The 12,507-nt window shown below is 35.8% G+C and overlaps 1 protein-coding gene across 4 annotated transcripts in view; it reads left to right on the top strand.

The window, feature by feature from the left end:
* CDK13 (cyclin dependent kinase 13) overlaps nucleotides 1-12,507 on the top strand; it is a 125,729-nt gene that overhangs the window by 92,932 nt on the left and 20,290 nt on the right. For all 4 annotated transcript variants that reach the window (XM_005205631.5, XM_010804408.4, NM_001205431.1 and 1 more), the window contains 2 exon segments: nucleotides 7,649-7,750; nucleotides 7,843-7,920. In XM_005205631.5, the coding sequence (XP_005205688.1) occupies nucleotides 7,649-7,750; nucleotides 7,843-7,920 (180 nt within the window).

Below are 12,507 nucleotides of genomic sequence, written 5' to 3'. Positions count from 1 at the left end.
AATTTATTTTTCTAAGAAAATATCAAAAGGAGGAAAGTGGGATAAAATTAGAAGGGAATGGGAAAAGGGCATGAAGAAAAGATTGTGTTTATTGTTATATATTGATAGTTATGGCATAAGTCAGTTGATTAAGAATATTAATAAGTACTTACTATATGCCAAACACTGACCCAGGTAATACCTGTTGGCTGCGTATTAAGAGATATAAAAGATTGACCAAGTCCCTGGTCTCATTTACACGATCATGAAAGAAGGTAGACCACGAACCTATTGGGTAGAAGAAAGAATTTAAAGTACTAAATACTAAAAAGCAAATAAAATAGTTTCTGAAGGGTCGTTGTGAGCGTGGCGGGTGGCGGTGGGTGGGGGGTGCTAGGGTAATTTTAGCTAAAATAGTAGGATAGAACTCTTTGTGAAGTAAAAATGAACTAAGACCAGAGGGATGAGAAGAGAAGAACGTAATGAAGATCTAGGCAGATAACATTCCAAATAGAAGGAACTCAGCACCTGCAAGGCCTGGAAACAGACTTGCAAAGTTAAGGGGCCAAGATGTTTCCCAGTGTAACAGGTACTCCAGGTTACAGTCTTATCACTGGAGATAAAGTTTAAATTTTATTTAATTACCATGGAAAATCACTGGACAGTTTAAGCAGCTGACTGATATGACCTGGTTTTATGCTTAAAAACCATAAAAATGGGGGAAGAAGGCTAGAAATGGAGGCAGGGAAACTAGTTAAGAGACTGTTGTAGGAGTACCAGAGAAAAGATAATAGTGGCTCATACTCAAAGTGAGCAGTGACTCAGATTTCCTTGAAATTGTGGGAAATGGTTGGATTTAGGATCTATTCGGTTGTAGAGTTGACAGAGTTGTTGATACATTAGATATGAGATTTGACGGAGAAGAGAATCAAAGAGGACTCCTGGGTTTTTGACTTTAGAAGCAGGGTTAGTATTAGAAATAGGTCCCAGATTTCTTTTGTAATTTTGGTAAGTGTTTATGTAGTAGATTCTGAAGGATACATGACATTTGGTCATACAGTGAATTTACTTAGCTGAACTCTTTCCATGTTTTCCTCATATAAGTGATGCTCTAAAAGAATTAAGTGTAGACTTGATGTATTGTTGGAAAAGTGAAGTATTTTAGAGCTTATTTAGTTATTTCCCTTTATGCGATTTCTTTTTTCATTTTTTAAGAGTATCTTTAACAAAGTTATCAACTATGGTTTGTGAATTTTACTTGGATTATCCAGGATCTCTAAACACATCAAGGGCCTAAAATCTTGCTCTGATCATCTGCCTTAGCTTTTACCTGTTTAGACCAGACAGAAGACCGAGCTGCCTGCCAGCCTGGGGATACACCGTTAGGGCAGTACTTGGCTCTGTTAGAAGTACAGTGACGCTTGTGGGGCAGTAGGGTCGGGAAGACCATAACCACATCAAAAGGCCCCTGAGGTCCCCAGTCTTAAGGGCAGTGTTGGAATCTACTACTGATAACCTTTGATCTCTGTTCTGTTGATACTTAATTGAATGTAAAGAGAAATGCGGATGGTACTTTGTTTTATAAAATGTATACATCAGTTTCAATATTTACTTCATGAAGAAAGAATTTTCACAATATAGATTATACTAGTGTTTTAAAATTGAACTTTCTATGTCAGATATTACAGTTAAATGTTTCCAGTATTTACATAGTTGTAATTTTTCTTTTGACAGCAACTAAATATTTGGATATATTTGGAAAAGCTGCTAATTGGTATACATTAAATTCTTTTGCTATGTACCTGGAAGTATATTCCACTAGTCTCTGTTAATCATTTTTGAGTATGTAAATATTTTTCAAGTGAAAATAAATATTTTCACTTCTGATTTTGATGAGTTAATAAAAAAGTGAACTACTCTAATTTTAACTGCTAAAGATGACTGTTTCTGAATGTTGCCTAGAACTTGTTATATAGTATTGTTAAAAAGCAAAATTCAACTGAGTAAATTTGAAGATCTAGTTGGCTTATTAAGCACTTGATGAATCAGGCAGCATCCCATCTAGCAAGTAGAAAGGAGCTCCAAAGATCTATACAAAATGGAAGATTTTTAAAGGCAGAGGGGGTAGGGACAAGGAAGTTATACTAGCAGAAAGCAGATTGGTTGTAGCAAGGTTGTTTTCCTTTAAGGGATGGTGGGGTTGTCTATGTGATAGATTACCTCACTAGTGCTGACCAGGAAATTCCAGACTGATTGATTAAGATGAAGTTTCTGGGATGGCTTGAACCTGCAATTAGGTTAGATATTAAGTCTTGGTTTGCTGGTGTGGGGTTTACACAAGTAACAGACCCATTTTGGATCTATTGTTTCTTTTTAAACTATGTAAAATAATCTTTCATTTAAATATGAACTTTACTAACCTTAATTTGTATAATCTTTCCACATATTTCACCCTTTTATTTTTTTAAATATAAAAACATTTCTAAACATGAAAAGATTAAAGGTTAACTATTTACTTGGCCATTTTAATTAAACATTTTTCTTGAGACTAGTTGTACCTTAATAACAAGACCACAGGTTTCATATGCTCACAGACCCTTGAAATGTTTTAGAAAACTACTTATCATATTTTTCTAATACTTTGCCTCCCCTCTGCCACCAGCTAATTCTTGTATGTCACCTCAAGTTGGGGCCATATACATTAAAAGGTCTTCCCTATGTCCAGCACCGTTCTGGGCTTAGTTTGTGGGGTTCATAATAAAGAATGGTCTCTGAGGCCTTTTGACTTTCTTGGAACATAGAGAAAACAAAATAGTTCAATACAATGGTAAGTATGGTGTAAGTTTAAGAATATGAAAATGAATCTCTCTTTAAGAATAAGTCTCTTGTTAAAACGAGATTAGACCTTATGGAGACGGATCTTTCACTGTGTTTTAAAGGAGGTATAGGTTTGAGTGCGAGTAAAATGGGAAGGCACTTCAAATTTAAAAGGAGGTAGGACATCAAGAGGTGAACATATTTTTAAATGGTTAAATCCAGCTTAATTAGAATATCTAGAGTTTAAGAGACTTCCTTATTATACGAAGTGATGCTAGTAAAAACAAGCAAAAATCACTAAGGAAAATAATTTAGTAATGTTAGAAAAATCTAATGCTTGTTGGCTGTTGAAAACAGACTATCTTCTCTGTTTTCACAAGGTCAAGTATTCTGTTTTCCTGGCTTTATAGTCCTAACTGTGGTAATGCTGTGATGTCTAGATCAATGCCTTATAGTATAAGTGTTTAAATTATTTGGAGAAATTTGGCTGTGTGGAAGCAGGCTGCTTGGAACTTCAGACCTACAAGATGGCAAGAGGGAATTGCTTTGTAAATTACATGCTCCTTTTTATCCTTTCCCAAACTGGTCCAAGTTTAAGCCAACCTCAGGTGGCCTGGCTTGGAATACAGCCGTTCTGGGGAATTTCCTGATATAGCTTTTGTGTTCTTGTGATTTGGAGGCTATCTGGAAAGAAAGAGAAGTTTAGAATTGATCTAAAGATGTATATGATATATGTGTATGTGTATGAAGACACATATATATGTGTTCATTGTTAGAAGATGATAAAGTCTCTCACCTATTGCCAGTGGTTCTTTACAGAATAAACCTGATTTGGAGAGAGAACACAGCCCCGCCTATCAACAGAAAATTGAATTAAATATTTACTGAGTATGGTCCCAGGCATCAGAACAAGACCCAGTTTCCCCTGCAGTCAGTCTCTCCCATCAGGAAGCTTCCATAAGCCTCTTATCCTTATCCATCAGAGGGCAGACAATGAAAATCAAAATCACAGAAAACTGACCAAACTGATCTTATGGACCATAGCCTTGTCTAACTCAATGAAACTATGTGCCATGCTGTGTAGGGCCACCCAAGACGGATGGGTCATAGCAAGAGACTTCTCACAAAATGTGGTTCACTGGTGAAGGCAATAGCAAACCACTTCAGTATTCTTGCCTTGAGAACCCCATGAACAGTATGAAAAGGCAAAAAGATATGACACTGAAAGATGAAGAGCCCCAGGTCAGTAGGTGCCCAGTAAGCTACGGGAGAAGAGTAGAGAAATGACTCTAGAAAGAATGAAGAAGTAGAGCCAAAGCAAAAACAACACCCAGTTGTGGATGTGACTGGTGATGGAAGTAAAGTCCGATGCTGTAAAGAGCAATATTGCATAGGAACCCTGGAACATTAGGTCCATGAATCAAGGTAAATTGGGAAGTGGTCAAACAGGAGATGGCAAGAGTGAACATCTACATTTTAGGAATCATGAACTAAAATGGACCGGAGTGGGCAAATTTAATTCAGATAACCATTATATCTACTACTGTGGTCAAGCATCCCTTAGAATAAATGGAGTAGCCCTCATAGTCAACAAGAGTCTGAAATGCAGTACTTGGGTGCAGTCTCAAAAATGACAGAATGATGTCTCTTCATTTCCAAAGCAAGCCATTCAGTGTCACAGTAATCCAAGTGTATGCTCCAACCACTAATGCCGAATAAGCTGAAGTTGAACAGTTTTTGAAGACCTACAAGACCTTCTAGAACTAACACCCAAAAAAGATGTTTTTTTCATCATAGGGGACTGGAATGCAAAAGTAGGAAGTCAAGAGATACCTGGAGTTAACAGGCAGGTTTAGCCTTGGAGTACAAAATGAAACAGAGCAAAGGCTAACAGAGTTTTGCCAAGAGAACACACTGGTCATAGGAGAACACCCCTTACCAACAATACAAGAGACGACTCTACACATGGACATCAGCAGATTGTCAATACTGAAATCAGATTGATTATATTCTTTGCAGCCGAAGATGGAGAAGCTCTGTACAGTCAGCAAAAACAAGACGAGGAGCTGACTGTAGCTGAGATCATGAACTCCTTATTGCCAAATTCATACATAAATTGAAGAAAGTAGGGAAAACCATTAGACCATTCAGGTATAATCTAAATCAAATCCCTTACCATTATACAGTGGAAGTGACAGATAGATTCAAGGGATTAGATTTGATAGAGAGCCTGAAGAACTGGAGGTTCGTGACATTGTACAGGAGAACAGTGATCAAGATCATCCCCCCAAAAAAGAAATGCAAAATGGCAAAACGGTTGTCTGAAGAGGCCTTACAAATAGCTGTGAAAAGAAGAGATGCTAAAGGCAAAAGAGAAAAGGAAAGATATACCCATCTGAATGCAGAGTTCCAAAGAATAGCAAGGACAGATAAGAAAGCCTTCCTTAGTGATCAGTGCAAAGAAATAGAGGAAAACAATAGAATGGGAAAGACTAGATATCTCTTCAAGAAAACTAGAGATCCCAAGGGAACATTTCTTGCAAAGATGAGCACAGTAGAGGACAGAAATTGTATGGACCTAACAGAAGCAGAAGAGATTAAGAACAGGTGGCAGGAATACACAGAAATGACCCAGATAACCACGATGGTGTGATCACTCACCTAGAACCAGATATCCTGGAATGTGAAGTCAAGTGGGCCTTAGGAAGCATCACTACGAACAAAGCTAGTGGAGGTGATGGAATTCCAGTTGAGCTATTTCAAATACTAAAAGATGATGCCATGAAAGTGCTGCATTCAATATGCCAGCAAATTTGGAAAACTCAGCAGTGGCTGCAGGACTGGAAAAGGTCAGTTTTCATTCCAATCCCAAAGAAGGGCAGTGCCAAAGAATGTTCAAACTACTGCACAATGACGCTCATTTCACACACTAGTGAAGTAATGCTCAAAATTCTCCAAGCCAGGCTTCAACAGTACATGAACCATAACTTCCAGATGTTCAAACTGGATTTAGAAAAGGCAGAGGAACCAGAGATCAAATTGCCAATATCCATTGGATCATAGAAAAAGCAAGAGAGTTCCAGAAAAACATCTACTTCTGCTTTATTTGACTATGCCAAAGCCTTTGACTGTGTGGATCCAACAAACTATGGAAAATTCTTAAAGAGGTGGGAATACCAGACCACCTGACCTACCTCCTGAGAAATCTGTATGCAGGTCAAGAAGCACCAGTTAGAACCGGACATGGAACAACAGACTGGTTGTGAACTGAGAAAGAATTACATCAAGGATGTATATGTCCCCTGTTTTATTTAAATTATATGCAGAGTACATCATGTGAAATGCTGGCCTGGATGAAGCAACAAGCTGGAATCAAGATTGCTGGGAGAAATATCAATAACCTCAGATACGTAGATGACACTGCTCTTATGGCAGAAAGCGAAGATGAACTAAAGAGCCTCTTGATGAAAGCGAAAGAGTGAAAAAGTTGGCTTTAAACTCCATATTCAAAAAACTAAGATCACGGTATCTGGTGCCATCACTTCATGGCAAATAGATGGGGAAACAGTGGATGCAGTGAGAGACTTTGTTTTCTTGGGCTCCAAAATCACTGCAGATGGTGACTGCAGCCATGAAATTTTAAAAGACACTTGTTCCTTGGTAGAAAATCTGAGAAACCTAGACAGCATATTATAAATGCTTTGCCAATAATGGTCCACCCAGTCAAAGCTATGGTTTTTCTAGTAGTCATGTATGGATGTATGAGTTGGATCATAAACAAAGCTGAGTGCTGAAGAATTGATGCTTTTGAATTGTGGTGTTGGAGAAGGCTCTTGAGTCACTTGGACTGCAAGGAGATCCAACCAGTCCATCCTAAAGGAAATCAGTCCTGAATATTCATTGGAAGGACTGATGCCGAAGCTGAAACTCCAGTACTCTGGCCACTTGATGTAAAGTACTGACTTATTGGAAAAGACCCTGATGCTGGGAAAGATTGAAGGCAGGAGGAGAAGGGGACGACAGAGGATGAAATGGTTGGATGGCATCACCGACTCAATGGACATGGGTTTGAGCAAACTCCAGGAGTTGGTGATGGACAGGGAAGCTTGGTGTGCTGTAGTCGGTGTGGTCATAAAGAGTTGGACATGACTGACCGACTGAACTGAACTCAACTACAGTTTACCTGTCTGTACTTTCTATTCACATACCAAAATGGGTTAAAATAAATAAAATATTGTCAATGGAAAGTATGCCCAGTTGAAAACTTTGTTAGGTGGTTACAGTTTGAACTGTATCTTGCCACACATTAGTAATTTGCCAGATTTGATGAAGATCAATCTGCCAACAGTTATGTTGATATATAGATCTTTCTTTGACCATATTACAGTTAAAACAAGGTGACTTTTTTTTTTAATACTTGACTGAATTTTTCAGTTAATTACATTGCTTTCGGATCTATTTTATGATCCTATGTTAGATGTCATAGCATGTACGCAGGCAGATGAAAATGGTTTTAGTTAGGATTGTAGGATGGTTTTGATTGGCCAAATAATATTTCTTAAGAGAATTTCAGGGGCTTCCCTGGTGGTCCAGTGGTAAAGAATCCACCTGTTAATGTAGGAATTGCAGGCTCGATCCTTGGGAAGAGACTGAGAAGATTCCCTGGAGAAGGAAATGGCAACTCCAGTATTCTTGCTTGGAGAATTCCATGGACAGAGGAGCCTGGCCGTCTCCAGTCCATGGGGTTGCAAGAACTGGACACAACTTAATGAGTAAACAGCAGCACCAACAAAGAGAATTTCTCTTATTCTAACACATATTAAGTCTAAAGAGTGCTTTCTCTGTTTTTTAGTCGGCCATATACAAACAAAGTCATCACTTTGTGGTACCGTCCACCTGAACTGCTGCTGGGAGAAGAAAGGTATACACCAGCTATCGATGTGTGGAGCTGTGGGTAAGATAGATTTCCTGAATAATTAATTTGAAACTTTTGATAATTAAGTGAAATCATACCTTTTGATAATCATGGTTGTTTTTTCCTGTTAGATGTATCCTTGGTGAACTCTTCACTAAAAAACCTATATTTCAAGCAAATCAGGAGCTTGCACAACTAGAATTAATAAGGTAAGCTTGTGATTGTAATATCTGTAGGAAATTAAAAAATTTTCAGGCTTATGTTTCTAGGCAAACATCACGTTTCTATTTAAAGATAAGTGAGTGCTGAAAGGAGGAGAGACTATGTTACAGGCACTCTGATGATTGTTCTAGTAAAATTAAGGATCTTAAAGTCCATAAATGTTTTGTGGTTAAATTAACATGTTCGAGGCCCTAAAAATAAGACTGGGAAGGAGGAGTAAATATGAAGGAGGAGAGAATGAATGGTAGATTCTGTTTTTCAGAGTGTGGCATATGGAAGAATTAATGTTTGGGGATATTAGAAAGAAATACTCTTTTATATACGTATATGCATACATGTTTATATGTATCTGTATATGTATGCACACACTGAAATACATTCATGTACTCACTAGCATATGTCTTCATTATTTGAAGCCTATTGTAGGACCTTGGTCATAGGGTAGTCATCTTTCTCTTCATCTAATATTTTAAATAAATTAAAAAAAAACAGCTTTGGTTTTCTTATTTATAGTAATATTAATTCGCAACTTGTAAGATTTGGATGAGTGTTTGAAAATATGGCTGAGAATTTTTAGGAAAGATTAGTATGAGACACAAAAATACCCATATACTATCAGTTTTCCCTTTAGCAGACTTAGTGGACTCATTAGTGCTCTCCATTCCATCTGTAAATACTACTAGCTTGATAACATAGCGCACTGAATATTTGCAGTTAGTAGCTTAACACTCTCTTCTTAAGACTATGTATTTATTCCAGCAGTTGAAGAGTACAATGACCAAGAGGGAGTTGTTTCCAGTTTTGTATACAAATATTCTATTATTGTACATATGTTGTTCAATTATGGACAGATGTGCTTTGCAAAGACTTAACAACATTGCTATTAAATTATTTAGGTATGTGCAGGGTACTATAAGAAAGAAAAGTCTTACAAATTTAGAATAATTCAATAATCAGATGGCTTAGAATTCTTGATGATATGTTATGGCTGTGGTTTGTGCAAGAAAGCTAATGTAGAACCCCATTCAGTGAATCCTCTCTTAAAAGAGAAGGCCATGGCTCTGTGTCAGAACATTGGGAAATATACATTTATATGTTTTTAGTTAAAATAAAATGTTTAAATCATGTATCTGTGTACCTTTCTTTTTCTTTTGGTAGTGATTTCTTCTAACCCATTTTTTTCTATTAGCCAAATATTGTTCCTAATTGGATTGCATACTAGGCTTCTATCAATGATGTTGCTATTTATTTAGTTTATACATGATGCAAATATTGTTCTAAGAATTCACCTGAATTACTTCAGTTGTGTCTTGTCTTTATAATTAAGAAAACTGAACTTTATAGAGGTGAAGAATTTGTTCAAAGTCATACAACTAAACTAGCAAGTGGCAAAATTGAGATTTGAATCTAAGTAGTTTTGTCTTAGAAGCTATTCATTCTCTATACTATGTGGGAAATAAAACTTCCTGGAGCTTTTAGTTACTATGACACAAACACCAAAAGTTAATGAAGAAAGTCTGAGTAATTTCTACAGGACATTAATATAAAAATTCTAAAAGAACTGATTAGCCTGTGGTATCTAATGTTTTATTAAAAATTACAGAGTCAAGTAGGGTCATCCTAAAAATACAAGAATGTTTTATCTTTAGGTATTCCTTTATTATAATTCATCATTTTAACAGACAAAAAATAGTGTGTTTATCTTAATAGCTGTTGAATAGACATTTGCTGAAATTATAAACTCCTAATTAAGTATAGAGGCATATTTTTTTACTGTGATAAAAGTATGTATCACAAATTGAATAAATCATGTTTAGTGGTAAAATACTAGAAGCAAAGATAAGAATTAGAAAAAGTTAACTTGTGGTATTATTATTTTAAGAGTGTTTTAGAGGCACTGATAAGTTAACTGGTAGTATTAGAAAAGTGAACTCAATAGAGGTATATATACTAATACATATATTCTGAAAGAAATAGCTTAAAAGAAATAGCTTTTAAAGATTATTTACAAATATTAACCAGTTTCACCTACAATGTTAAAGAAGATTTGAGTAAGTGTTGGAGAGGCATATCTTATTTTTGGCTAGGAAGCTTTCCTTTTTTTTTTTTTAAGATGGCAGTTCATCCTCTAGTAGTCATTATAGTCCTAATGAGAATTTCAGAGGATGTTTTTTGAATACTGATTGATTTTATCTGGAGGGATGAACCTGAAAGTAACCAGGAAAATTTTTTTAAAAAGAGGGACAATTTGGCATATCATATGTTAAAACCAAATTTTAGTAACTAAAACTATTTTGTGCTGGCACAAGATACCATAGATGAATCAGTGGAATTATATGGTAAATTCAGAAGTAAAGAAAGTTCATATGGACCTTAAAATATAATACAGAGGACATTTCAAATCAAGGAGTTAATTCAACAGTATTTATTGAGTGCTGCTTATGTACCAGTTACTAGGTACTGATACAGCAGAGGTGGGGATTGTATCTCCAGTGCCTAGTAACTGGCACACATCCTTTTCTGCTTTCTTGTTGGGGGAGACAGAAAGAAAACAAAGAATAAAATGTATCAGGTGGTGATAAGTGTAAGGGGGTAGAAAGCAATAGAAGGTAGTGTGTATATGGTACCAGAGAAAATTTCATGAGGTATCATTTGAGTAGAGATTTGAGTCAACAGAGAAGTCATGATCTTCAGACGTGAGTGTGTTTGGATTATCTTGTGAACATGTTAGGTCAATTAATGGGAAACAGAAAGTTCATTCCGTTAGTGGCATACTTTGCAGTTATTAAAAAGGAGGTAGTAGATCTGGAGATCCTGACATGGAGATGCAACATTGTCACACGAGAAGATAAATTTTACAGAAACTGTGATTGGTTTGATCCCATATACAGGAGACAAATTAAACATATCAGAAGAGTCTGGATCTGTTAATCTGAACATGGGCTTGTGAGGGGGTTAGGGAGGGGACTATTTTCTACTTTATGTATTTCAAAATGTCTTTAGGTTTTGGTAAGATATCAAATATTTATATTATGAAAAAATGCTTCAAGTTTGATTTTATAGCATTAATTATTTTTAAAACATGAAGAAAAGGGGACATTTCTGGTAAAAGAGACATGTCTCCTTGATTTGAAGAAGGCAGCAGAATATATTGAAAGGGGTGGGCTTTGGAATGATGCAATCCTTGGTGCTAATGCCATCTCAGCTACTTCCTGCTCTTGTGACTTAGGGTGAGTTCCATAATCTGTAAGTTTCTTTCTTCACAAGTAAAACAGGACAAATATGCTTAGGATTATAAAAATTAAATAAATGTAAGTTTGCTAATACATACTCGTTCCCTTATCTTACTTGCAGTAATGTTGGAATGTTTCCCCAGTCTGAAGCCTCAGGAATGATGAGTTCTGGGGTCTGCATTGAACAAATACATATAAATGTATTAAGGATAGTAATACTAATCAGAATCTGTCTTAAAAAGCTTTACACTGTAGTGGTCAAGTTATTTGTACTTCACCTGATTCCAGAAAATGTTTTAGGCAGATTACAAAAATTCTGTGATAAGTGGCTTGAATTGAAAAGTAATGGCAAAGAGAGTGAAAAACATAGGTGGGGACAAAAAAGGGATAAACGAGGGCAAAAATGTTTCTACATGAGAGTCACACTTTTAACTCTTAGGTGTTCTGGCAGCCAGTGAAAGAACCTTATATCACACAATGTATATTGCTTAGGGAATAAAAAACTAATCATGGAAGAAAGTAGATTTGGAATGAAAAGAATCTACCCTCTCTCCTGCCCTACACATACACAAAGCCTCAGGTCACACAGGTAAAATTTTTAAAACTTTAAAGGCATAGGCTTTGGTTGTTCCAGAATATTGGAAATGAGGGAACATTTGCATATTTTAAAAAGTGAAGCATGTGTACTTTTATAAATCAGTAGCATAAAGAATTCTGTAGACTTGTACTTCTTAATCTTTTTGGTCTCAGAACTTCTTTACACTGTTAGACATTGTGAAAAATCCCAGGAGCTTGTTTATGTTGATGGAATGTATTGAAATTTAAAACTGAGAATTAAAAATATTTATTAATTCTTTTTAAAACAATATGTTAGCATAATATTTTAATTGTAAAAAGTTTATATTTTTCCAAACTAAGATAAATGGTGAAATGAATAAGATTGTTTTTACATTTTTATAAATTTTGCATGTTTGGCTTAATAAACATATGGATAAACATCTGTGATATGATGTTTTCAGTAGTCTTTTCAAATAAGTGTACATATTCATTCTTCCTTGAAACTGCAGTGAGTGGCAGTTTTTTTTTAAAGCAGGTTATTTAAATATTCAGTCTGTAACCACAGATTGGTGTATCTTACACTCTGAATAGGTCTTTTACCCGTGATGATTTTGTAACATTATGTGTGGGTCACTTAATCTATATTGGATCACTGAATTGAGCAGATCTTCTAAATGTAACATTTCATTTTATAGTTCTTGTTATGACACTAATCTCATTAGAAAAGCCTTTAGGTATTTATTTTGAAGCTTTTAAGTTTACAGTGCAGACGTAAGTCTTTCA

Source organism: Bos taurus, chromosome 4 (assembly GCF_002263795.3).
Source record: "Bos taurus isolate L1 Dominette 01449 registration number 42190680 breed Hereford chromosome 4, ARS-UCD2.0, whole genome shotgun sequence".
Lineage (NCBI taxonomy): Eukaryota > Metazoa > Chordata > Mammalia > Artiodactyla > Bovidae > Bos > Bos taurus.
This window is presented reverse-complemented; position numbering and strand designations above follow the sequence as displayed.